Source organism: Ovis canadensis, chromosome 2 (assembly GCF_042477335.2).
Source record: "Ovis canadensis isolate MfBH-ARS-UI-01 breed Bighorn chromosome 2, ARS-UI_OviCan_v2, whole genome shotgun sequence".
Lineage (NCBI taxonomy): Eukaryota > Metazoa > Chordata > Mammalia > Artiodactyla > Bovidae > Ovis > Ovis canadensis.
Genome location: NC_091246.1, coordinates 4,267,739 through 4,295,526, shown reverse-complemented (window position 1 = coordinate 4,295,526; position 27,788 = coordinate 4,267,739). Strand labels below are relative to the sequence as shown.

Here is a 27,788-nt window from a genome sequence, read left to right as displayed (position 1 = left end):
GCACAAACTACACTCCTCTGTCAACATAGTATAAACCAGGCGTCATACCAGAGTCACAGAGAGGCTGTGACAAGTGCTCAGGGATGAAGACTGCTGGCCTTCTGTCAACAACAAGGCTGCAACTTGAGAATAAGCAAAGTTACTATCACCACTGCGCACACCCCACCCTGAAACGCTGCTGATTGCTATGAAGGTGCTTGGGTGGGAAGCCATCCCTGGGGCCCAGTGTCTCCTGAGTAATACACATCAAAGACAACCTGGGAGGCACTGAGGAGATGAATTGTTGCAGGCTGCTCCCATCACCTGGGTTGATTAATAAATTAGTTGCTTGTAAATCGTGTTACGTGTACTTTTCTACAGGAACCAATGCACGCTGATCGATTAAAGATGCTTTGCCAGTTTCCAGGCCTCTGGATTCCTGCCACATGTGCCAGGGGGCAGCACAATCTTCTTCTCTCTGGTCCTTTTCCTGTGGTTTCCTCCTAACAAGTGTCCTGTTAATATGAGGGTAGAGTATGCTGCCTTCCCAGGACACCAGGGCTGGAGTGCACGCAGGTCAAGCATCCCTCTTAAGGTTGGAGGTCTCCTGCAAGCTTTCTCAGAGTCCTTAAGGATGCTCAGAGTCCAGGTGTGGGTGTACCTGGGGTTAAGTTCAGTTCAGTCGCTCAGTCATGTCCGACTCTTTGCGACCCCATGAATCACAGCACGCCAGGCCTCCCTGTCCATCACCATCTCCTGGAGTTCACTCAGACTCACGACCATCGAGTCCATGATGCCATCCAGCCATCTCATCCTCGGTCGTCCCCTTCTTCTCCTGCCCCCAATCCCTCCCAGCATCAGAGTCTTTTCTAATAAGTCAACTCTTCTCATGAGGTGGCCAAAGTACTGGAGCTTCAGCTTTAGCATCATTCCTTCCAAAGGAATCCCAGGGCTGATCTCTTTCAGAATGGACTGGTTGGATCTCCTTGCAGTCCAAGGGATTCTCAAGAGTCTTCCCCAACACCACAGTTCAAAACCATCAATTCTTCGGTGTTCAGCTTTCTTCACAGTCCAACTCTCACATCCATACATGACTACTGGAAAAACCATAGCCTTGACTAGACGGACCTTAGTCGGCAAAGTAATGTCTCTGCTTTTGAATATACTATCTAGGTTGGTCATAACTTTTCTTCCAAGGAGTAAGCGTCTTTTAATTTCATGGCTGCAATCACCATCTGCAGTGATTTTGGAGCCCAAAAAAATAAAGTCTGACACTGTTTCCACTGTTTCTCCATCTATTTCCCATTGAGTGATAGGACCAGATGCCATGATCTTCGTTTTCTGAATGTTGAGCTTTAAGCCGACTTTGTCGCTCTCCTCTTTCACTTTCATCAAGAGGCTCCTTAGCTCCTCTTCACTTTCAGCCATAAGGGTGGTGTCATCTGCATATCTGAGGTTATTAATATTTCTCCTGGCAATCTTGATTCCAGCTTGTGTTTCTTCCAGTTCAGCGTTTCTCATGATGTACTCTGCATAGAAGTTAAATAAGCAGGGTGACAATATACAGCCTTGACGTACTCCTTTTCCTATTTGGAACCAGTCTGTTGTTCCATGTCCAGTTCTAACTGCTGCTTCCTGACCTGCATACAGATTTCTCAAGAGGCAGGTCGGGTGGTCTGGTACGCTCATCTCTTTCAGAATTTTCCACGGTGTATTGTGATCCACACAGTGATGAAACAAAAGGCTTTGGCATAGTCAATAAAGCAGAAATAGATGTTTTTCTGGAACTCTCTTGCTTTTTTGATGATCCAGAGGATGTTGGCAATTTGATCTCTGGTTCTTCTGCCTTTTCTAAAACCAGCTTGAACATCAGGAAGTTCACGGTTCACATATTGCTGAAGCCTAGCTTGGAGAATTATGAGCATTACTTTACTAGCATGTGAGATGAGTGCAACTGTGCGGTAGTTTGAGCATTCTTTGGCATTGCCTTTCTTTGGGATTGGAATGAAAACGGACCTTTTACAGTCCTGTGGCCACTGCTGAGTTTTCTAATTTTGCCCAAGTTCAAATGGGTAACTTGCCAGACCACCTTACCTGTCTCCTGAGAAACCTGTATGCAGGTCAAGAAGCAACAGTTAGAAGAAGACATGGAACAAAATAATGGTTCAAAACTAGGAAAGGAGTACATCAAGGCTGTATACTGTCACCCTGCTTATAGGCAGAATACATCATGAGAAATGCCAGGCTGGATGAATCACAAGCTGGAAACAAGATTGCCCAGAGAAATATCAATAACCTCAGATATACAGATGACACTACCCTAATGGCAGAAAGTGAAGAGGAACTAAAGAGCCTCTTGATGAAGGTGAATAAGGAGAGTGAAAAAGTTGGCTTAAAACTCAACATTCAGAAAACTAAGATCATGGCATCTGGTCCCATCACTACATGGCAAATAGAGGGATAAATGATGGAAACAGTGACAGAGTTTATTTTCTTGGGCTCCAAAATCACTGTGGATGGTGACTGCAGCCATGAAATTAAAAGATGCTTGCTTCTTAGAAGAAAAGTTATGACAATCTAGATAGCGTATTAAAGAGCAGAGACATCACTTTGCCAATAGCAGTCCGTATAGCTAAAGCTATGTTTTTTTCCAGTAGTCATGTCCAGATGTGAGAATTGGACCATAAAGAAGGCTGAGCATTTAAGAATTGATGCTTCTGAATTATGGTGCTGGAGAAGACTCTTCAGAGTCCCTGGAAATGCAAGGAGATCAAACCAATCAATCCTCAAGGAAATGAGTCCTGAATATTCATTGGAAGGAGTGATGCTGAAGCTGAAGCTGCAATACTTTGTCCACCTGATGCGAAGAGACAACTTATTGGAAAAGATCCTGATGCTGGGAGAGATTGAAGGCAGGAGGAGGAATGGGTGGTGACAGAGGACGAGATGGTTGGATGGCATCACCAACTTGATGGACATGAGTCTGAGCAAGCTCTGGGAGAGAGGGAAGGACAGGGAAGCACTGAGTCCTGCAGCCAGTGGGGTCACAAAGCACTGGACACGACCTGGCGACTGAACAACAGCAACAACTTGTCTTAGTTACCAATATTCAACAACTTGTTCTCTGGTAAACTGGATCACACATTATTTTCTTAACAACAATATTGGAAAGCACCCCCCCCCCCCTCCACCACCACCACAAGTGCAGAAAATGAGGCTCGTAGAGTTTCAGTAACATGTCAAGATCTCACAGGTGGGAAGAGGCAGAGCTAGGATTCGAACCGAGGTCTGCTTGAGCCTAAGTAGACTTGCTCTTCATCACTAGGCTTTAGCAACTGTGCTAGGGCTCACGTCAGCTTAGACACTGACTTGCAGCTAGAAGTTTCCATCAAGGCTTACAGAGATAAGTCAGGGGCATATAAAGGGTGGGATGCAAAGCCTTCCTCCAAGCCAGCTTGGGAAACCACTGCTAATGAGACCCAGGAATTCTCATGCCCAGAAGGAAGGCCTTGAGAGATAAAGAAACAGCCTTGAGGCAGAAGCGTCGGCATTCTCGCTCCTTTCATAAAAAACCCACAGATGTACTAGCCGCTGGAGAACTCTACAGAAGAGAATGCTCCCTGCCACAGGGGGCTGAGAAAGGAGCCAGAGTAGGGAAAAGCCTGGATGCAGCCAGGGAGGGCACTGCCTGACAGGAAGGTCCCAAGCAGCTTTGCTGATGGATCTGAGTGGTGCTTGAGAGTTCATGAATTTCACCTTGTTTGCCTTTGTCTTGCTTCCACTGCCCTCTTCCTCTCCCTTGCATTTGCTGCCATAGCCCTCTAACCCTTCTCTCTTCCTCCCTGCCCCGCATTCCTCACACTGCAGCCTGAGCAATATTTCTACATGTTGATCAGAGTATGCCAGTGTCCCGCTCCAAACCGTTCACTGCTGTCCTGTCACCCCTCCCAGACAAGGCCCAGGATCTGACCTGCACACACAGCAACATCTGCTTCTCAAACATTAGGTACAATTTTCCTCTGAAGCAAAATGTAACCCAAACATAGACTCAAAGCCAGTGCTGTTCAAACTGCAAGGCACACCCCATTAGCGGAGGCTGAAATCAGTGTAGTTGGTAGACACAAGTATTTTTAAAAATAAATGAAGCAGAAAGGACTGAGTTATCCTAGAACAGAATAGGAAATACGACATCAGGATCTATTACATGGAGTAAGGTTAAGCACTTTTTACATGAGTTTTCATTTCCATTATGTATCTTTTTATCTCTAAGTCTGTTGAGTGTCAATGTAAAATTCATTGTTTAGCAGGAGTAAGGTCAAGGAATGTAAAAATGAAACAAACAAAAAATACTGCTCTAAAGAGATGTACTAGTACTCTGACAACTGGAGTTTGATGGTTGTCTGAAATCAATTTGCCATCCTAAATTCCTTTCATTGTTGGCTCCAAGCTGCTAACCCAGCACTATTTCTTATCATCACTACAGAAGTACCCACCTTATCCATGGATGAAACGTTCCAAGAGCTCCAGCAGATGTCTGAAACCGTGCTTGGTACTGAACACTATATATACTATATATGTTTTTCCTATACATACATACCTTTGATAAAACTGGGTGCATAAATCAGGCACAGTAAGGAATTAACAAGAGCACCTAATAATAAATAGAACAATTATAGCAATATACTATGATAAAGTCATGGAAATGTGATCCCTCCCCCTCACCTTCCTTTCTCTACAAACACCTTATGATACAAATGTAATGCCTTTTCCACCTTAATGAAGCTCTTGTATGTGATTTTGGCCATAACTTCTCCAGTCTGAGGTGTGGCAGCAAAGCTAGCCTGAATTTCTTTTTCCCTCTTCACAATTGCACGGAAAGAAAAGATTCACTCTTGCCAGAGATCTGAGCAACCTCAGCATACACTTTTTTTCTTTCCCTATTAAGTGGAGAACTTTCACCTTTTCGCTTAAAGAAGGCACTTTTCCGTTTCTCTCTGGCATATCTGAATTGCCAGCATCACTACTCTGGCGCTTTGGGGACATTATTAAATAAAGTAAGGGCTACTTGAATACCACCACTGAGACCCCAGGACAGTTGATCTGGAAATCAGTGTGGCTGCTGACTAATGGCAGGAGGAGATACACTGGACAAAGGGATGATTCAGGTCCTGGGAGGGACAGAGCTGGACAGTGTGAGAGTTCATCACGCTACTCAGAATTGGGGGCCATGTAAAACGTTCGAACTGTTTATTCCTGGAATTGTCCATTTACTACTTCTGGACAGCAGTGGAGTGTAACTGAAACCACAGAAACCAAAGCCTTGGCTAAGAGCAGGCTACTATACTACTCAAAACACACACACCACACACGCATGCTTCCAGACTTTCTTCTGCCCCCTTGCCTTTGCAGGCGCTACTCCACCTTCCTGGGCTGCTTTCTCGCCACCACCTTCTCACAAAGCCCTAATCCTCCTCGAAGCCTGAGTTCAATAGGATGACTGCCTAGATGTGTCTCTCCCCGCCCCATCCTTTCCCACATTCATGATCTGTATGCCAAGGGACGTTCCCCTCCCACCACAAACACAGCTCCAAGCGTACTGATCAGCCGCAGAACTCAGCATCTGGCATTGTGGTTATCTGCCCAACAGTCAGTTCTCCCCAACAGAGTTTTGAGTTCCTGAGGTCAGGGATTCAGTCTTTCCCTATCTCCAGGCAACTGTTGTAGGGACTAGTCAGCAGGAATTTGGAGATTGGTAAACATTTTTTTCAAATGAATGAATGAGTGGCAGATGCTACAGATCACAGATCCAGTCCCCCTCCGCCTGGCCAAGATTTGGGGCATAGAGGCTGGGATATAGAGTTTGCAGCCCCAAGGGCTTGCCTTCATACTAGTCATCATAATCTCCGTATCTATGTCAGTTAGAGACTCCATGTCAGTCTGCCCTCTGCAAGGACATGTGTAAAAACCAATCCATTTTCAGAGATGGCTCCTGACTGAAGCTGGACAATTGCTCTGCAGAGATTGCAGCAAACGAAGCCTAGCAGCTCACAGAAGTTAGTTCAGTAATGGAATGGGAGCAAGGAGGTAAAGTGCTGCAAAGGTACCAATTTGGTAGCAATAAAGCTATTGGGCTTGGAAGTGGAAGATCAATTTTAAATAATCAACACAGAAGATTATCTCTGAATTGACACCAAGTGGCCCAGGAGATGTTTGCTGATTATCCCCCACCTCATCCCTCTCTACTGAGGGAGTGCTTGAGCCGAAACTTGGATTAAATGAGGGATAAGGTGGGGGAAAGGGCACAGGGTATTGATTCTCACCAGTGATGCCAACTTCTAAGTGGCTGAAATTGACAACGACAAATGTGGGACACCATCCCAGTCTCATCTTCTTTTGAGCCCACTTGGCATACTCTTAAAAACAACAAAAAAGGGATCTCTGAATGCACTTTTCCAAGTTGTTTTTTTTTTTAATGACTCGGGCCAGGGGTATCTGAGCCTGGCAGTGGTGCCTAAACACCCTACCTCCTAAGGGATACCATCATCAGAGGAGAAACTCACTGAATCCCCCAGAACTCCTGGAAGAATGGAGGCTGTCTATTTCTGAAGTAGAAGTTTCCCTTAAATGATGCCTCTCTGCAGCAGGAAGCAAAAATCAATTCACCTTCTTTAATGCATGAATTGCCACCCTGATCTGAGGTCATATCTAAAAATACGCAAAAAATCCCTTACCTGGTGCCTATATTTCAACCATTCCAACCTAAATTCATGTTGACTGAAATCTAAAAACATTCATTCTAAAATCCTTCCCGCCATTACTTTTCCGCTTTTTTTTTTTTCTACAAATATGTGCTCGAGAGCAAAGGTTCTCAGCATCTCTGTTACTGGCATTGTGAGCCAGACAACTCTTCGCTGCAGAGGGCTGTCTCTACCTTGGAGGGTGTGCAGCAGCATCCCTGATCTCTGGTCTCTACGCATCAGATGCCAGCAGCAACCCCACACAACCGATGGTGATGACCAGGAATGCCTGCTGACATTTCTGAATGTCCCGTTAGGAAGCCAAATCACCCCTGGGTTGGTGGTTCTCACGTCTGTCCTAGACCAATTATAAATCCAAGTTTCTTAAGAGGGAGCCAGGCGTGGGAATTTTTAAAAAGCTTTGTAGATGATTATGATGTGTAGCCACTTCTTTGCATATTAAACCGAGGCTTCACCTTCCTATGTAATGGTGGCTCTGGCCTCGGCTGAAGTTTTCATATCCCTTCCACAGGGTGGAATGCCAAATGTAGGAATAAGAAATATCAGTGCAGGAATTTAAAAAATGAGAAAGAGGAGGAGAAAATTTGATTTACTTGTGACAGGAAAACTGAAGCTGTTAATTTTTTTTTTTTAATTATAAACCAGGAAGTAGATGTAGACCAAAGTACTCAAAGAAAAAGCCCAACATGTAGGGTGGCTTCCTCAGTCGGGTGCCAGCTCTGTGAACTGAAGGGTTGCCATTTAAGACGGCTGTGACACAGGCTGCTATCCAGGGAAACAACACTCAGCTGCCAAAGCCAGCCAGAGTCAGTGACTCTTTAAGCCTGCTCACTTGAACTTCAATCTCTCTGAGAAAAAGAGGCTGGAGGGCCAAAGAGGTTTGGTTAAACTCTGTTGAACAGTCTAGGAAAGATCTTGAAAAGCCCTGTGGTCAGGAAGCCTATATAACGTTGTTGGTTTTCCAAACAAACATATTTATGTGATCTGGGAGGCTGCATAGCATGGTCAGACACACAGGATCTAGAATCTGCTTGCTTCTGATACTCTACTCTACCATGAAGAAACTCTTTTCTTGGGCAAGTTATGCAAATGTAACTGCCTGAGCATAGGATTGCTATGAGGACCAGTCTGTTGCAATGATTTATACCCTGTGTGTCCACGCTAGACATGGGCACACACGCTTTAGGTGCTGCCTGTGTGCTCACTCGTGTCCCACTCTCTGTGATCCCATGGACTGTAGCCCGACAGGCTCCTCTGTCCGTGGGATTTTCCAGGAAAGAACACTGGAGCCCATTGCCATTTCCTACTCCAGGGGGTCTTTAAGACCCAAGGATCGATCTCACATTTCCTGTGTCTCCTGGATTGGCAGGAGACTCTTTACCACTGTGCCATGTGGGAAGCCCAAAGTTAGCAACTGACTCTTATTGCTGTTTTTATTATTATTTATTTGACTATGGATTATTTTCTCCCCAGAAAATGCTTTTTAAAATCACACTGAACTCCAATTCCATGTGAGAAATGCTGATTTAGACTAATCTGGAGTCACTCTAATAGAAATAGAACCCTTGGACCACATGATACCAAGACTAGATCTAGAGTCCAGAGGTTGGGGGTCTCCTTTCAACTGCAAGCACCCTCAGTGGTGCCACGGTGGACCTCGCCCTCACCCTCCCATTTCTGTGAGCTCCTCTAAAGGACAGACCTGTCTGCCTCACATATCATCAACTCCCCAGGGCATGGCATTTGGCAAACCTTGGCAAGCCACTTCAGTATTCTTGCCTTGAGAACTCCAAAAACAGTATGAAAAGGCAAAATGATAAGGATACCAAAAGAGGAACTCCCCAGGTTATTAGGTGCCCAATATGCTACTGGAGATCAGTGGAGAAATAACTCCAGAAAGAATGAAGGGATGGAGCCAAAGCAAAAACAACACCCAGCTGCGGATGTGACTGGTGATAGAAGCAAGGTTCGATGCTGTAAAGAGCAATATTGCATAGGAACCTGGATTGTCAGGTCCATGAATCAAGGCAAATCGGAAGTGGTCAAACAAGAGATGGCAAGGGTGAACATTGACATTCTAGGAATCAGCGAACTAAAATGGACTGGAATGGGTGAATTTAACTCAGATGACCATTATATCTACTACTGTGGGCAGGAATCCCTCAGAAGAAATGGAGTAGCCATCATGGTTAACAAAAGAGTCCAAAATACAGTACTTGGATGCAGTCTCAAAAACGACAGAATGATCTCTGTTCGTCTCCAAGGCAAACCATTCAACATCACAGTTATCCAAGTCTATGCCCCAACCAGTAATGCTGAAGAAACTGAAGTTGAACAGTTTTATGAAGACCTACAAGACCTTTTAGAACTAACACACAAAAAAGATGTCCTTTTCATTATAGGGGACTGGAATGCAAAAGTAGGAAGTCAAGAAACACCTGGAGTAACAGGCAAATTTGGCCTTGGAATGTGGAATGAAGCAGGGCAAAGACTAATAGAGTTTTGCCAAGAAAATGCACTGGTCATAGCAAACACCCTCTTCCAACAACACAAGAGAAGACTCTACTCATGGATATCACCAGATGGTCAACACTGAAATCAGATTGATTATATTCTTTGCAGCCAAAGATGGAGAACCTCTATACAGTCAACAAAAATGAGACCAGGAGCTGACTGTGGCTCAAATCATGAACTCCTTATTACCAAATTTAGACTCAAATTGAAGAAAGTAGGGAAAACCACTAGACCATTCAGGTACGACCTAAATCAAATCCCTTATGATTCTACAGTGGAAGTGAGAAATAGATTTAAGGGTCTAGATCTGATAGATAGAGTGCCTGATGAACCATGAAATGAGGTTTGTGACATTGTACACAGGAGACAGGGATCAAGACCATCCCCATGGAAAACAAATACAAAAAAGCAAAATGGCTGTCTGGGGAGGCCTTACAAATAGCTGTGAAAAGAAGAGAGGTGAAAAGCAAAGGAGAAAAGGAAAGATATAAGCACCTGAATGCAGAGTTCCAAAGAATAACAAGAAGAGATAAGAAAGCCTTCTTCAGAGATCAATGCAAAGAAATTGAGGAAAACAACAGAATGGGAAAGACTAGAGATCTCTTTAAGAAAATTAGAGATACCAAGGGAACATTACATGCAAAGATGGGCTCGATAAAGGACAGAAATGGTATGGACCTAACAGAAGCAGAAGATATTAAGAAGAGGTGGCAAGAATACACGGAAGAACTGTACAAAAAAGATCTTCACAACCCAGATAATCATGATGATGTGATCACTAATCTAGAGTCAGACATCTTAGAAAGTGAAGTCAAGAGGGCCTTAGAAAGCATCACTACAAACAAAGCTAGTGGAGGTGATGGAATTCCAGTGGAGCTGTTTCAAATTCTGAAAGATGATGCTGTGAAAGTGATGCACTCAATATGCCAGCAAATTTGGAAAACTTAGCAGTGGCCTCAGGACTGGAAAAGGTCAGTTTTCATTCCAATCCCAAAGAAAGGCAATGCCAAAGAATGCTCAAACTACTGCATAATTGCACTCATCTCACACACTAGTAAAGTAATGCTCAAAATTCTCCAAGCTAGGCTTCAGCAATACGTGAACTGTGAACTCCCTGATGTTCAAGCTGGTTTCAGAAAAAGCAGAGGAACCAGAGATCAAGTTGCCAACATCCACTGGATCATGGAAAAAGCAAGAGAGTTCCAGAAAAACATCTATTTCTGCTTTATTGACTATGCCAAAGCCTTTGACTGTGTGGATCACAATAATCTGTGGACAATTCTTCCAGAGATGGGAATACCAGACCACCTGACCTGCCTCTTGAGAAATCTGTATGCAGGTCAGGAAGCAGCAGTTAGAACTGGGCATGGAACAACAGACTGGTTCCAAATAGGAAAAGGAGTATGTCAAGGCTGCATATTGTCACCCTGCTTATTTAACTTCTATGCAGAGTACATCATGAGAAACGCTGGACTGGAAGAAACACAAGCTGGAATCAAGATTGCCGGGAGAAATATCAAGAACCTCAGATATGCAGATGACACCACCCTTATGGCAGAAAGTGAAGAGGAGCTAAGGAGCCTCTTGATGAAAGTGAAAGAGGAGAGCAACAATGTTGGCTTAAAGCTCAACATTCAGAAAACGAAGATAATGGCATCTGGTCCCATCACTTCATGGGAAATAGATGGGGAAACAGTGGAAACAGTGTCAGACTTTATTTTGGGGGGTTCCAAAATCACTGCAGATGGTGATTGCAGCCATGAAATTAAAAGACGCTTACTCCTTGGAAGAAAAGTTATGACCAACCTAGATAGTATATTCAAAAGCAGAGACATTACTTTGCCGACTAAGGTCTGTCTAGTCAAGGCTATGGTTTTTCCTGTGGTCATGTATGGATGTGAGAGTTGGACTGTGAAGAAGGCTGAGTGCTGAAGAATTGATGCTTTTGAACTGTGGTGTTGGAGAAGACTCTTGTGAGTCCCTTGGACTGCAAGGAGATCCAACCAGTCCATTCTGAAGATCAACCCTGGGATTTCTTTGGAAGGAATGATGCTAAAGCTGAAACTCCAGTACTTTGGCCACCTCATGTGAAGAGTTGACTCATTGGAAAAGACTCTGATGCTGGGAGGGATTGGGGGCAGGAAGAGAAGGGGACGACTGAGGATGAGATGGCTGGATGGCATCACAGACTCGATGGACGTGAGTCTGAGTGAACTCCGGGAGATGGTGATGGACAGGGAGGCCTGGCATGCTGTGATTCATGGGGTCGCAAAGAGTCGGACATGACTGAGCGACTGAACTGAACTGAACTGAACTGGTGCCCAATACATACTCTTGAATGATTTCTGGACAATGACCACAGCTCATTCAGCTTAGCAGAACCATCCACCCAGCCCCAGCTCCATTCACTGAGTGAAGCAGCTCTTCCAGGAAACCTACTAGAGACATTTTCATGAAATACATGAAGCAACCTTTAAGATGGTGGATTAGAAGGACAATTCACCCAACTCTGATAAATGAGCAAGACGGCTGGACAATCAGACCTGGTTTACAATGACTTGATTTACATTCAACTTTCAGGTACTTACTTAAGGCTCAAAGGAAGGTACACCATAAACCACAAACCACTTGCTCTGAAACCTGTAGGGAAAGCCACTCATTATGAAACCACGTCTTGTGGCAAAGTGGCCACCACTATCAGTGTCTCCCTCACCTGCCTTGACCATCCCAAACCAAAGCTTACAAAGGGTACCACAATTTTCCTTTTAAATCCACCTGTGAAATAACTGCCAAATTTACAGCAACTACTCACAATCTCAAAATCAAGAAAAGATAAACAGAAAAACACAATGCAAAGAAGCAATGGAAACATAGGAAACACTCTTCAGACAAAACTGACTTTTAAATTACCAAGAGGGAAGGCGGAAGGGAGGTTCAAGAGGGAGGGGACATACATATACCTACGGCTGATCCATGATGATAGATGGCAGAAACCAACACAATATTGTAAGGCAATCAGACTCCAATTAAAAATTAATTAATTAAAAAATAATTACCACGAGAAGAAATCATTTCTAGCAATACCATCAGCTGTCTGATGTAGCTCCTGCAACATTCCAAGGTCTTCATGACTGACCCCTAAATTATTTCCAGCCACAACTACATAAAGCATTTAATATTATCTCCATTTTACAGATGAGAAAATTGAGTCTCCAAGAGGTTGCAACTTGTCCGTGATTAAAGGAAGTCTCTGGGTATTTGGTCATATGCTAGGTAACTAAGAACTAAGAGAGGGTTATGACTCCCAACTTGTGGAGTCTCAGAAGCCTATTTTTGATTCCTAGCTTGGCCACTTCCCTGGTGAGTGACATGGGCAATCTCCTTAACCTCCTGATGACTTGGTGTTCTCATTTGTAATATGCTGCTATTTCCCTCACAGAATGAAGGTGACTATTTAACAACTAATATATGTATGGGCTTCCCAGAAAGTCAAACTGAATGATTGTCTTAGAATGATGATTTCAAACATTAATGAAAAAATTTCCCAGATACAAGAAAATTTAAATTTTACAAAGCATCTCACACCAGGTTCATCTCATTTGACTCCGTAGGTAGGACAGACATCATCATCACTTTCTACAGAGGAGAATATTGAGCATCTGAGTGGCTACTTCCTCATACCTCTCCATGGAATGGTAATTGCTTGCTTATCCACTCTTTCTTCCTGACAGTCTTCCACCCCAAACTCTGAGCTTGGTGAAGGAGCGAACGGACACTGCAGGTTGTGGGGTGTGTGTGTGTGTGTGTGTGTGTGTGTGTGTGAGAGAGTGCTTTGTTGTTGTGGGATGTGTGTGTGTGTGTGTGTGTGTGTATGAGCTTTGCTGTTGTGGGATGTGTGTGTGTGTGTATGAGCTTTGCTGTTGTGGGATGTGTGTGTGTGTGAGCTTTGCTGTTGTGGGATGTGAGTGAGTGTGTGTGTGAGCTTTGTTGTTGTGGGATGTGTGTGTGTGTGCAAGCTTTGTTGTTGTGGGATGTGTGTGTGTGTGAGCTTTCTTGTGGGATGTGTGTGTGTGCGAGCTTTGTTGTTGTGGGATGTGTGTGTGTGTGTGAGCTTTGTTGTGGGATATGTGTGTGCATGTGTGTGCATGTGTGTGTGTGAGCTTTTTTGTTGTGGGATATGTGTGTGTGTGTGCGAGCTTTGCTGTTGTGGGATGTGTGTGTGTGTGTGAGCTTTGTTGTGGAATGTGTGTGCGTGTGTGTGCACGAGCTTTGTTGTTGTGGGATCTGTGTGTGTGCGAGCTTTGTTGTTGTGGGATGTGTGTGTGTGTGTGTGTGTGTGTGTGTGCAAGCTTTGCTGTTGTGGGATGTGTGTGTGTGTGTGAGCTTTGTTGTAGGATGTGTGTGTGTGCAAGCTTTGTTGTTGTGGGATGTGTATGTGTGCGTGTATGTGTGTGAACTTTGTTGTTGTGGGATGTGTGTGTGTGTGTGTGTGTGAGCTTTGCTGTTGTGGGTGTGTGTGTGTGTGAACTTTGTTGTTGTGGGATGTGTGTGTGTGTGCACAAGCTTTGTTGTTGTGGGGGGTGTGTGTGTGTGTGAGTTTTGTTGTTGTGGGATGTGTGTGTGTGTGTGCACAAGCTTTGTTGTTGTGGGGTGTGTGTGTGTGTGTGAGTTTTGTTGTTGTGGCGTGTGTGTGTGTGTACGAGCTTTGTTGTAGGATGTGTGTGTGTGCAAGCTTTGTTGTTGTGGGATATGTGTGTGTGCGTGTATGTGTGTGTGAACTTTGTTGTTGTGGGATGTGTGTGTGTGTGTGTGTGTGAGCTTTGCTGTTGTGGGATGTGTGTGCGTGTGTGAGTTTTGTTGTTGTGGGATGTGTGTGTGTGTGTACACGAGCTTTGTTTTTGTGGGGTGTGTGTGTGTGTGAGCTTTGTTGTTGTGGAATGTGTTTGTGTGCACGAACTTTGTTGTTATGGGTGTGTGTGTGTGTGTGTATGAGCTTTGTTGTTGTGGGGTGTGTGTGTATGTGTGTGCACGAGCTTTGTGGTTGTGGTGGTGTGTGTGTGTGTGTGTGTACACGAGCTTTGTTTTTGTGGGGGGTGTGTGTGTGTGTGAGCTTTGTTGTTGTGGAATGTGTTTGTGTGCACGAGCTTTGTTGTTGTGGGGGGGGTGTGTGTGTGTGCATGAGCTTTGTTGTTGTGTGTGTGTGTGTGTGTGTATGAGCTTTGTTGTTGTGGTGGTGTGTGTGTGTGTGTGTATGAGCTTTGTTGTTGTGGGGGGTGTGTGTATGTGTGCGCGCGTGCGTGCGTGCTTTGCTGTTGGTCATCTCTGTATTACCAAACCACAGCACGGCTTACAGAATACAGTTGATATGAAAGTCTAGAGGACTACATGGAAGCATGAGTGAATGAGGCATGAACATACATGCCCAGAATGAAGAAAGTGGGTCCAACGAGTCTGCAGGCTCCAAGTTCAGAGTCCTCTCCGATCTTCCATGGTATTTCCAAATGACATTTTCTGGAGTCACAGAATTTCAGAGAAGGGAAGGACCTTGGAGATCATCTTAGTGAACACTCCCATTTTACAGATGAAAAAACAGAAACTCAGAGAAGTTCCATTTCTTAGCCAAAATCATACCTGGGGGAGGTGGGTGGGCTGAGCCAGCACCCAGGTCCTCTGCCTCTAGGATGGAGGATGCTGCTGCTGTGCACTGGCAGATTCAAGAGCAGAAAACTCCCCAGCCTCCGCGCATCAGCTCAGACTTAGGCGTGACAGAGCAGGAACCTTGTGCACCCAAACAACTGTGTGTGCACAGATTACAGCTCAGCTTGTGAAGCAACAGGAGAGAGGATTTCTGCTGGGATTTAATTTGAAAGGCTCTCATCCTTGCCAGTGGCGCTGACTCCCCACCAGGACGCCAAGGGCTGAAGTCACCCTCTGCATAAGCATGAGGATGCAGATGGCCTTAACCCACTCAACTGAGGAGAGCAGGTTCCTTCTGAAGCTCTCAGGTCACCCTGGGTTCTAGCCTGGATTCTAAGGTCGGGTGGACTGGACAAAGCTTGAGGTCTAGGACATTTCAGAGAGGCTGGCTCTGTAGCCTCAGACAAGATGGCACAAGCTGGAAATAAAGTCTTTCCTTCATGATGCAAACATCAAGTTTCTAACGTGCTGTGTCCACGTTAGCACAAGGGAGACACTCTGGGAATCACCTGCGGACATACCTTAGTGTCTCAACAAAGCAGTGAAGAGAAAGTGCCAACTGGCAACAGGCCCGGTGAGCACATCTGGGCTGGCTTTTGTTCTGGTCTAAACCTGGTCTAGAAGGGCACGCGGACCTCTGGGTGCCTACCTGCATGTGTGTCCAGGTGAAGACTGCAACAGGAGCCTCACCCAATCTTTGCATGTAATAGTCTCCCACATCATTGTTCATCATCCCCCACATATGCCTATCCTGCCCTTTTTCTTTTGCAGCACTTATACTGTGTGTGTGTGTGTGTGTGTGTGTGTGTGTGTGTCTAATTAATGTGCTCTTTTGAGCACAAGGCCCACGTTTGCTTTACTCACCACTGTGTCACCGGCCTTAAACACAGTTTCTGGGCCTCTAGCTGGTGCTTATTAATTATGTGAGGATTAAATAAAGGAAGAAAGAAATAACTAGATGACCAGGGGCCTGACTTCTGGATTTAAACTCCATCATTTAATTAACCACGTGACCTTGGTTCAATCTTTTATACTTAATTTCAGAGCTTTTGGAAAGCATCTTAGAAACCAGCTCATTGGATGACTGCAGATTTTTGTTTGAGCAGTGGAATCCAAACAAAAGCATAGGTGAAATCTGAAGGCAGGGGCAGATGTAAACTTTCTCTCATTAAGGGCCAACTTTCAAACGCAGATTTGAATATTCAGCACGGAGTCACAGCCATCTGCTGCTGGTAGCAGATTCATGAATCACCCATGACACATGAGGCTCAGAGGAGACGTGCCCACGTTCATGTCAGATGCACAGTGGACACAAGGCCTGAATTCATGGCTTCCCAGCTGCAGGTTAGTATCTTTCCTCCACCATGTGTGCATCCTCGCTCCCCTGCTTGAAGTGGCCCAGAAGTGTTAGACCCTGACTTTCTTCCTCCATCTTGAAGACTCCAGCTCTAGAGAGTTTTCTGCATTCTTCAATTTATTTTAGTCCACAACATTTTTTTGTGTGCTTACGATACAAGGCAGAAAATAAAACCTCACTCTGGGGATCCAGAAATGAATTATATGTAAGTCCTGGCCTCACGGAGTTTCAAGTTAGGTGAGAAAGAAATACAAGAATACACTCCAACTCCAAATGGTTGACAATTAAAGAGGCATAAGCATAGAGAGCTGTGGAAATATCAAAGAGAGACAGATCAAGTGGGATGCAGAGCGTCTATAAGATGGTTTCAAAGAAGAAGAACATTGGGCTAAGTCCTTTGGGAATGAGTAGGATTCCAACAGGCCAAAGACCAGTTCAGACTTGCTCAAGAAAGAGTTGTTCACTGAATGTTCCTATTTGTTTCCAAATGTATATGTTTGGGTAAGATATCTGGAATATTACTAGTATCTGTAAAACACGGCAGCTTACACCTGATGTAACTGACTAAAATTACTGTCTGTGACTGCGGAGACACATAAAGAAGGGTTTGAATCCTAGTCCTACCACTCACTGACTGTGTGACTTTGGAAAAGTTATTTCACCTAGTGAAAGCCCAGCTAGCCCTTCTATATAAAGTGGAGAAAATAAACAGATGCTATCTCTGATGTTACTGTAAGGTTTAAAGAGAGGATGCAGACAAAGGACTAAGCACTAGGCCCAGCACACTTTAAGTACTCAAAAATATATTACTCTAATTCGTCACCGACAATCCCTTGCACACTGTAATGAAACAGATAAATGAATAAACAGAAAACTAAGTAAATTAATAAATAATGAGCAAGTATTTAGCAGTCTGGGCCCAGATACTCCTCCACACCACAAGGCCCAGGCCAAAGCAGGACCCCCCAAAGCGCTCAACGAATGAAAGGCAAGGGTGAGCTTAGCCCAGCTCTTACCTGTATATTTTATATCTGGTTGTAAATCCTTGACGGTGTCTTTCCACAAAGGATAGGTAGCTCCTGGAGTGGTGGAAAGGCCCCCTGTCTGAAATAAGCCAATCAAATTCCTTGGAGACATGTTGGTCTGTTGCAGCTGGTTCCTGGTGGGAGGGCTGCACTGAGATACGGCCCCATACAAACAGGAAGTAGAGGAGCTCAACAAACCTCCAGTTCATGCTTTTCTGCCGGCCTTTTTCCTCTCATTCTTGCTCCATTCTGTGGAGTCCTGTGAAGAAAGGAATAGAAAAGAGACAGGAAGAAAGAGGAAGAGAGAGAGAGGGAGAGGAAAGGTGGAGAGGGGAAGCAAAAATATACAGAAAAGAGAGAGAGAGACAAAGGAAAAGTTTTTTTAATGCTTTTAACATACTTTCATCATAATACTTCTCATCAGAAGACTGAGTCAGGGTTTACAAAGATCAGTGCAGTTTCTGCTTAAGAGTGTGGCGTCTACAGACATCTGGGCTCGCACTCCTGATTTGCTGTTCACATGTGGTATAAACATGTACAAACATGTACATACTGCTTAGCCTCTTAGATATGCAGTTTCCTCATCTGTGAAATGGAGGACAGGCTTCAGCATCTGTAACTTGGCACTCGGCACACTGAAGTTACTCAAGGCGTAAGTTGACAGCAAGAGTGAAATGAATGACGGCAGAAACAGTTTCCTCCAGCCAGGAGGGAACTTCAGTATCTGCCCCGCCTGCTATCTCAACAAACAGCCTGAATCTCGCAGCAGGGACTCGGTAAGCGAGAACCCATTTCTCTCCTCCCCTCCCACAGACATGCACCCGGTGAACACATGCTTTGCTTTCACATCACCAGTTGACGGACTGCACAAAGTCTTGGGATGCATCATGATCACGACTATCCTGGATTGATACCTTACAGGTGGAGAGTTTATGGAGCTCATCAGAATCCCTTCTACAGTGCTCAGTGGGATGTCTCCTTCACCCCAAAGAAGCATAGCCAGAGAATCCACTTGGCTCAGTGTCTCTGAGCCTCAAGGTTATCTTGTGTTCAGAAGGGGAGCAGAAGGCCAAGGAACTAGGGGGTCTTGCCGCCCCTTTCTTGGGTAGTAGCACAGCACCGGGGCCCCATGTTGGAGAAATGCTTAAGGGAGGACTTAGCTAGGGGCTCCTTGTAGGGAGAAAGGAAGAGGAACCACTAGACCATGCCTGGACTCGGGCACATTTACAAGTTTTCTTTTTATCGTCACATCATCACTCTGCTTGCTAGCTTGACATTATGCTGTCTGTGTCCTTCACCCCACTTATCCTAGAAGAGCTCATCTTACTCTACACTGAAAGGCAGCTTGGAATGCAGGTTCTACCAGTTGTAAACAGTGTATATTCAGGCAAGTGACTTCACTCCTCTGAGCCTCAGTTTCTCAGCCTATAAAATGGAGTCAGCAATAGCCCTTGTATCCAGGACTAGCGTGAAAATGAAATGACGCCATTTATGTCAAGCGCCCCATGCAGCGCCTGACTTTTTTAGAAAGTGCTCAACAAATGGCATCAGTGATGACGAAGACACGGGTGATGATAAACACTGCTGTTGCTGCCCGGCTATCCCCTGCTGGGGCGTCTTTGCTCCTGTGGCCTCCCCTGCCATGCCAAGTCCTATTTATTCTTTACTAGCCAGCTGAGGCCAGGCCCTCAAGGGTCATTCCTTTTTCTATCCCTCTCAAAAGCTGTTGGCTGTTCCTTTCCTTCAGCTCCTGTTGTTCACCTATATAACTGTATGTTAGTATTTACTATTTTTTATTGGACTAATTTGCCTCTGTGTCCATCTTGCTCATGGGGTTGTGAGTCTTTAACCAGCAAGAATCTTTAAAAGACTGTTTCTACACAAGGCTGGCTGTGTGACTCTGGACAGTCATAGCCTCTATCTACATCTCAGATTTGTATGCCATTTAAAAACCTGGCAAGGACAAAACCATTTTATCGAGTGGAAAACCATGTAAAAACATGAAGAAATATGATCCCTTATTGGTCTCCTCTTCCAGCTGAAAATGGGAAGAAAGTCAAGCTAAGAAAGAGAGAAAAGCAAAAGGAGAAAGGTGCGAATTTCCAACCCAACTGGCTACGACGCTCTGTGGTCTGATTGCACCATTCTATTACGAGTGGCTACAGAAGTCTACTTGGCACCACAGGCCCCAGCTGTCAGGGGCAAAGGAGAGAGGCCTGTGAGCAGACGAGTGGGCTGGCAGAAGCTGTGGCTGCAAGGTTTGTTCAGATCCTAAAACAAAGCCGTCCACATGGAGTGCAGAACTATAACAGCTCCAGCTGCCAAAACTGTCTGCTGGAGCCCACCTGAGTGGCAAGCAGGGGGTGGAGGCGATTGTTCAGAGATCCTGGCGGGGAGCTATAACACACTGAAATCACAGCATGCCACCCATCCAGCCCTTCTGCGTGGCTTCTGTTGTGAATGGGTGCGGGGTGGGCACCTACGAGAATGCCTGCCTGTTAGACTGTTTGCAAGGAAACAGGATTCAGAACACTGCAGCTATTGAAAGTGAAACAAGGCTAGACAAGGAAATAGCAGCATGTGTATGTGTGTGCGTGTGTGTGCAAGACCTCAGCCCCGAGCCCTGGAATTTACAGAAGTTGGGATGATCTAATCCAATGCTTCCCTTCTGGAAGCCTTTTTGTCCCCTAGGGGACATCTTTGATTGTCACAACGGAGGGGACACTATTGGTATCTGGCAGGTAAAAGCCAGGGCCTGCTAAACATCCTACAGTGCACAAGGCAGCCCCTCCCCCACAACAAAGACAACTGCACCGAGAACATCAGTGGTGCAAATGCTGATAAATCCTGCTCCAGCCCAGCTCCTTCTTACAAGATCACCACTGAGTGGCTGACTGGGCCAGACTCCTGTCTTCCAGCTCCTGGTTTTCATGCTGCCATGTTGTCTGTAGCACATGGCAATTCAGTAGCTGTGTCTGAACCTTCTTTGTAGTTGGGAAATATGGTACAATCTACATCTCCACAAGCACAGGTGAGCGTTTCATGGAGGAAGTTTGAGTATCTTTCTGTTGACTCAGAAAAATCATGGTAATTCACAGAACTCTAAAGACGATAACGAAAGTTTCTAGAAGGTGCATTTGCATAGAAATGGACGTTTTATTGGCTAAGGACAAAGATCAGTATGTGTGCTACTTAAATATTGTCTTATCATGACAGACACAGTGATTCTTATTCTGTAAATAAGCCCGAATTAGCATCAACTGTATTAGAGACTTGGGTTAATATAAGGGCCCCAAGTTTGATATTTATGGAGCATCTATTGTATACTTGGATCTAAAAAAAAAAAAAAATGTCTGTTATCTTGGCAGTAGCTAAAGCATTCAGTACAGACTAGAGGTTAACAAAGGCTTCTTCCTTGAGATGGGTGTTGTTCAGCTGGTAAGCTGTGTCCAACTCTGTGACCTCATGGACTGCAGCACGCCAAGCTCCTCTGTTCCTCTTTATCTCCAGAAGTTTGCCAAAGTTCATGTCCATTGAGTTGGAGATGCTATCTAACCATCTCATCCTCTGCTATCCCCTTCTCCTTTTGCCTTCAATCTTTCCCAGAATCAGGGTCTTTTCCAATGAGTCAGCTCTTCACATCACGTGGCCAAAGTATTGGAAATGCAGTTTTACCAACAGCCCTTCCAATGAATGTTCAGGGTTGATTTCCTTTAGGACTGACTGATTTGATCTCCTTGCAGTCCAAGTGATTCTCAAGAGATGGGTACAGCTCTCCCATTAACAAATGAGCTCCTTGGGACTTGGAGACATTAAATAGCTTTGATAAACTCACAAGTCCTGATTTTCAGGAATCTAACTCATGTATTACTATATCTGATTACAAAGTATGTACAGTTTCCAATATATCCCTACCCTCTCCACACACAGGTAAAATCAGATCCTGCCCTCTAGAGATTCAAAATACTATGCAAAGTCACAAACAGACCTGAGGAATCCTAATATGAAATATGCTATCATCAATAATATGAGCACAGAAAATGTCCAGTGGAAGAATAGAGGCCAGAGATGTTTTCAAGAGATCAAGAGATCTGGAAAGAACCCTGAAGGGAAGGTGGTATTTGAGCTGGTTTTTAGCTCAGTTGATAAAGAATCCACCTTCAGTGAAGGAGACCTGGGTTGGATCCCTGGGTTGGGAAGATTCCCTAGAGAAGGAAAAGGCTACCCACTCCAGTATTCTGGCCTGGAGAATTCCATGGACTATAGTCTATGGGGTCACAAAGCAAAGATTCGGATGTGACTGAGCGACTTTCACTCATTCACTCATGTGAGGTTTTGGTAAGAAGAGATGAGGAAAAGAGAATCCTAGCAAAGCAGGCAATACACAGAAAGTCTCAGAGGTGGGAGAGGGCAGAGCGATGGGGTGTGTGCCCAGGGTAGCATGCAGGGTGGCAGAGGCTTCAGTGAAATTTTAGGGCTGATGGAGGGCCTGCAGTCACCTGTATCTCCCTCTGAATCTCTCATCAAGAAAGGACTGCATTTCATTTTTAGGCTACATACTAAGGGCAAAGCATCGTGGATGTTCAATATATTCATTCATTCATCCATTAACATATTTAGCTGGAAATTAAATAGCAAGAAGGGCTTCTTTAATATTCAGTTGGGAGAAGCAAGCAAACAGGCAATGACTACATGTGGCGGTATGGAGAGCTCTAAAGAAAACGAAGGCAGCTGAGACGGGGTTGGCAGTGAAGCCACTGCTCCCCACACATGGTGTGGAGGAAAAGCTGCTCGATGAAGTCGTTCTGAGCGTGACCTGAAGAAAGAGAAGGAGGGAGGGAGGCGGAACCTCAGGGAGAAGACAGTGTCCGTGGAAGGAAAGGAAAGAGAGGAGGCCAGCCACGGTGTGCAAAGACCAGGCTGTCTTTCAGTCTCCTGTAGCGAGCGTAGAATTTAATTGGGATGCAGGTCAGTTTGAGGAGGCAATCACCTGTTCATTAACCGAGCGTTTACTATGTGCCAGAAACACACACTAGTTGCTTTACACATGTGACCTCATTGCAATACGGTGAGAGGCTGTGATTCCCATTTTTAATGGGGGGAGAGGGAACACTGAGGTCCAAGAAGAACAAGTAACTGGCCCAACACCACAAAGCTGGCCAGTGGACAAGCCAACCTGCTGTCCAGGTTGGAAGCCACGGACCATGTGCAGCTATCAAGCAGGTAAAATGTGGCTCTTCCAAATCAGGATGTGCTGTAAGTATAAATACACACCCACCAGGTCTCAAAGACATAGAGGAGCAGGATGCAGGATGACTCACCAATATTTTATAATGGTTATATGTTGCAAGTGAAAGGGAAATCACTCAGTCGTGTCTGACTCTTTGTGATCCCATGGACTATAGTCCATGGAATTCTCCAGGCCAGAATACTGGAGTGGGTAGCCTTTCCCTTCTCCAGGGAATCTTCCCAACCTAGGGATCAAACCCAGGTCTTGCAGGCAGATTCTTTACCAGCTGAGCCACCAGGGGACCCCAGTGATATGTTGAAATAGTAGTATGTTGGATGTATAATAGTAAATATAATATATTATTAAAGTTTATTTCACCTCTTTCTTTTTAATTATTTAATGGGGTTGCAAAAATCTTAAAATTACACAAATGGAAGGTGTTTTATTTTTAATGGACAGGGCTCAAACAAGCCTTTTCTGACACCACCTAAGAAGGTCACTCTCATCCATCTCCTTGTTTTTTATCTTTTTTCTTTATTTGAAGTATATTTGATTTACAATGTTGTGTTAGTTTCAGGCGTATAACAAATTGATTCAGTTAAACATACACACACACACACACACACACACACACACACACACACACACACACATATATATATATATATATATATATGTTGTATGGAGATCAAACCAGTCAATCCTAAAGGAAATCAGTCCTGAATATTCATTGCAAAGACTGATGCTGAAGCTGAAGCTCTAATACTTTGGCCACCTAATGCGAAGAACTGACTCACTGGAAAAGACCCTGATGCTGGGAAAGACTGAAGGCAGGAGGAGAAGGGGATGACAGAGGATGAGATGGTTGGATGGCATCACCAACTCGATGGACATGAGTCTAAGCAAGCTGTGGGAGTTGGTGGTAGACTGGGAAGCCTGGTGTGCTGCAGTCCATGGGGTCACCGAGAGTCAGACGCGACTGAGCAACTGAACCAAACTGAACTAATACACATATATTTTCAGGTTGTTTTCTTTTGTTGGTTACTAGAAAATGTTGATGATGGTTCCCTGTGCTCTAAGTGGGTCCTTGTTTGTTATCTATTTTATACATAGTAAAGTTATATGCTAATCCCAAATTCCTAATCTATGCCTTCCCCTTCTCCTTTGGGAACCATAAATTTGTTTTCTGTCTATGGGTCTATTTCTGTTTTGTATGTAAGTTCACTTGTATCATTTCTTAAAGATTCCGTCTCCTGGTTTTATTAACATCTGGAGAACTCAGTTCACTCCGCACATCACTGGTTGAGCACTTGCCCCCTCCCTTCAAAATAAACAGACGGACATTTAGTTTCATTTGAAATAAAAACTCCCCCCTGCTCAGAGCCACGTCTCTCCATCCTCCTGTCCCAGAAACAGCCCCAGGTATCCCATCACCATGCAGTTCAGCACTGCTATTTCTCCAGCCTTCATAGAAGGAACATCCTGCCACGGGGTCTCAGAGCCTGGGAAAGAGAGGCTGGCTCTGTTTTTGAGCTCTGTCCTTGACCCACCCATGACCTTCTTTGAGTCAGTCTGGCTGCTGCGAGGCACCCGGGTGGGCGCGGAGCTGCTGATGGGGCTGAAGCTCGCAGGGCCCTCGCCTGAGCCCTGCTGTACGTCAGCCTGCAGTGTCACTGAGGAACAGCTCAGCCCATACAAAGCGCGTCCTCTGATGGTGGCCGTGGTGAGTTATTTACCTCTGAGGCACACATGTGCAAGAGGCAGATGGGGGGAGCAGAGCCTTCCAGCAGCACCGTCACCAGCTCCGCCTCTGGAGCTTTCTACAGCGACGGCTGGGCAGGGGCCCACACGCAGGGCCAGAGGATAGAAGGGAAGGCCAGCTCCATTGCCCATCCTGGGGGCCCTGAGGCTAACGACTGGACTAGAGATCACCCACACTGCCTGCCTCCTGAGCCTGGTGTCAACCTGAGGGGCTTTCAGATGAGACATCTCCAGGAGGTACAAACCTTCAAAGCTGGGTGACCTTGAGCGCATGAATGAACCCGGTCACCTCCGGTTTCCTCGCCCGTAAAATCCAGGCAGTAACAGGAGGATGAGTGCCTTGCAAGGTTCAGATAAGAATTAAAGAGGACTTCAAATACAGTTATTTTAGCCTAGGTTTAAGCCAAGACCAAGATAATAGCTATTGTAAAGAGAGTGCATGACCACTATCCAGGACTTATAAAAAAGGTAGCCAAATGCACTTGTGGAGATTCTTAACTTCTCACCCACAGGATGACACAGAGTGAGGTGCTGGGACCACCAGTGGAGTCAGGGGGAGAACGGCCCACCCTCTGTGAACCCCCCTGCTCACCCCACACAGCTCCAGGGGAGAATCGGGAGAAGCCCTGGACCTCAAGCTTCAGCAGGACCCCACAAAGAACATGACCAATGTCCCGGGAGCTTGGAGGAATATGGCAGATGAGTGTCTGCCTCACATTGCAGAAAGCTAAAGACAGAACTCTGCAGGGGGACATTCAAGAGAGGGCTGAAATCTGATGGCAGAGTAGAGACTGTCCATAAAAGTATGCGCTAAGCTCCTGCATAAAGGGAATGTGTCCCCCATCACTGGGAGAGGGCCACACGCAACAGGAGGCCAGGAGAGGCTGCCCCAGCCCCGTCAGTGGAGGGAAAGGGCATGCCAGTGTGAAGGGAAGATGCTGCCAGCCGTTATCAGGAAACAAAGGATGCTCAACCATCAAGCCACTATAGCCTCCCTGCCTCCAACCAATAGTGAGACCTAAGGAAACACTGGGAGCACCAGAGACAAACAGGGTGCCCTCGACCAAGCTCTCAACCACTGCGGCCACCCCGGACTGTGTACCCAGAGGGACTCAGTGTGGGAGGGGCACAGAACACTGGCCTAGGTGGTGAAGGCGCATGTCAAAGGGATGAGTTCAATAAGCCCAGACTCTTGCACCTTCCCACGCACAGAGAAGTGTTAAACTCATTAACTTGCGGTGTCTGTTTTGTTTTGTTTTTTTTTTTTAATTAACAGGAATCTTTTGAAGTTCCAACCACCTGACCTTTGTTACAAAAACTCCTATATTTCCTGGCTCCTGTCTTATCTCCTTGGAGTGGTCTCTCAGAGCTGAGAGGCTGCAAGGCAGGCTTAAGTCATCATTTTTGTACATCAAATAAAATAAAACTCTGGTTTCAAGGTTGTACATTTTTTTTTCCAGGTGACACCAGCAGGAGGAAACTGGAACTGCCCTGACATTTACCAAGGGTCCAAGGACTGAGTGGTCAGCAAGCGGCCGCAGAGATGTGCATTTTCCTTCATCAAAGGAATCTCCAGCGAGAGATCTCAGGAAAGAAAGACAGCTCCAAATATTCTCCCGCAAACGCTGAGAGTTCAAAAAGTTAGCACCGAACACCTGCTAAGCCCCCAGAGAACGGATACTAAGCTGTCAAAAAAGTACTAGGCAAGGAAGACTCTTGCAACCTCCTTATCTCTCCATCTTTGACCAAAACCCTCACTGTAAAGAAACTAAGATCAAGGCTGACAAGACAGAGGGCACGAGACAGAATCATAAGTTGGAAGGAGACAGGAGAGACTGGGAGGAAAGTCAAGTTTCCATCTTAAATAAAATTCGATTTATTTGGTGTAATACACTGAAATGGAAACTTCAGTTACTGAATTGAGACTGTGTATGAGAAGTAGAACTGAGTAGAAAAAACACTGAACATAACTTGGAAAAATCATGGACCTGCCTTAACTCTCATCCAAGTAACAGAGGAAACCTGATAAAAGTAAGTTTAAACAGGATGAGACAAGAATTAAGATTTTTTTTTTTTGCTTGTTTGTTTGTTTCTCCTGATTTTACTCTATGAATCCTGTTTGGCCAAAAGTAAAGATTTCATGTATTAAAACACTGAACTCAGTGCTCAGCTCAATGTAAAACTCCAGTGAACTCCAGTTAGAAAAAACACACCAGAACTTCTAGTGATGTGTTTGTTACCTACTTTCAACATCAGTCCAAATATCAGACAGTCATAAGTCATCAGTGATACTGGGATGAAGAACGGGGGCCCTACCACATGAAGACGCTGGGCTCCGTCTTTCCTTCACTTTCTGTGGATTGGGACGCCCTGACGGTCTTCTGTGCCTCGTGATACGGAGTTTAGAATTATGTTGTCTGGGGGCTTAACTGGGGGCTCAGCGGGAGAGAATAGGCTCGCTAATTCAAGAGACATGAGTTTGATCTGCGGTCTGAGAAGATCCCACAGGCTGCAGAGCAGCTAGGCCCGTGGGCCACAGGTCTTGAGCGTGCGCTCTAGAGCCCGGGCGCCGCTCCTACGGAAGCCCGCGTGCCCAGAGGCGAGCTCTGCAGCAAGGACGCCACCGCCCTGAGAGGCCCCCGCGCAGCCACGAAGGGCAGCCCCCGCTCGCCGCAGCCAGACCACCCAGCAACGAGGACCCAGGGCAGCCGCAAATAGACATTTTTTTTTTTTTAACCAGAAACCACTGGAATAAGTGTCATAACTTGCATATTTTATATTATTATTTTCAACCGCATAATCGATATCTCTAGGAAATCCCATAGTCTTTTCAAAGTATCCCAAATAAAACCATCATCACTCTCTCCCATCTCCTCCTCTCATGATCCACACTGAAGTGAAGCACAGTCTCCCAAATCAAGTCTGTGAGAAGCCTGAGACTTTTCCCAAATTCCTCCTCACCTGACTCAACCAGCTCCGCCACCGAGCCCACCATCGCTGCCATCTCCAGGTCCAGTCAATTTCCCTTCTTTTCACATCCATCCGCCTCTCTTGACAATCCTTCCGTCTTCTCTGCAGGCCTCAGTGTGACCCTGCTCTTCTCCTCCTTGCATGCTTTTCTTCAGAAACCCCTTCTCTCTTGCTACCCGTCATTTGAACACGGCTCTCTCACGTGGACGGCCCTAGCCACCTTCCTACTGGACTTCCTGTGTCGTTTATCTCTTGCACCTCCATCCTAACACCACTCTAGTTACCAGCGGGATCTTCCCACATACACATACGACCGTGACGGAGTCAACGGTTCCCTACTGACTGCCTGGCCCCTTGGTCTTGCACTGAATGTCTGCAAGCTGGACCCTCTGTACACTCAGTTTTTCTACTTAACTTTTCCACGTCCCGCCCTCAGAACACCCTGTTCTCCAGATTCTCTCCCTGACTGCACTGGCTGCACACCCTATAAACCATCA

General features: G+C 45.5%; 1 protein-coding gene across 1 annotated transcript in view; it reads right to left on the bottom strand.

Annotated features, from left to right (window-relative positions):
* Positions 1–27,788, bottom strand: part of BRINP1 (BMP/retinoic acid inducible neural specific 1) — a 198,638-nt gene that overhangs the window by 129,526 nt on the left and 41,324 nt on the right. The window contains exon 2 of the mRNA XM_069573829.1: positions 17,322–17,589. Coding sequence (XP_069429930.1) covers positions 17,322–17,539 — 218 coding nt within the window. The 5' untranslated portion in view covers positions 17,540–17,589. The remainder of the gene's footprint in view (positions 1–17,321; positions 17,590–27,788) is intronic.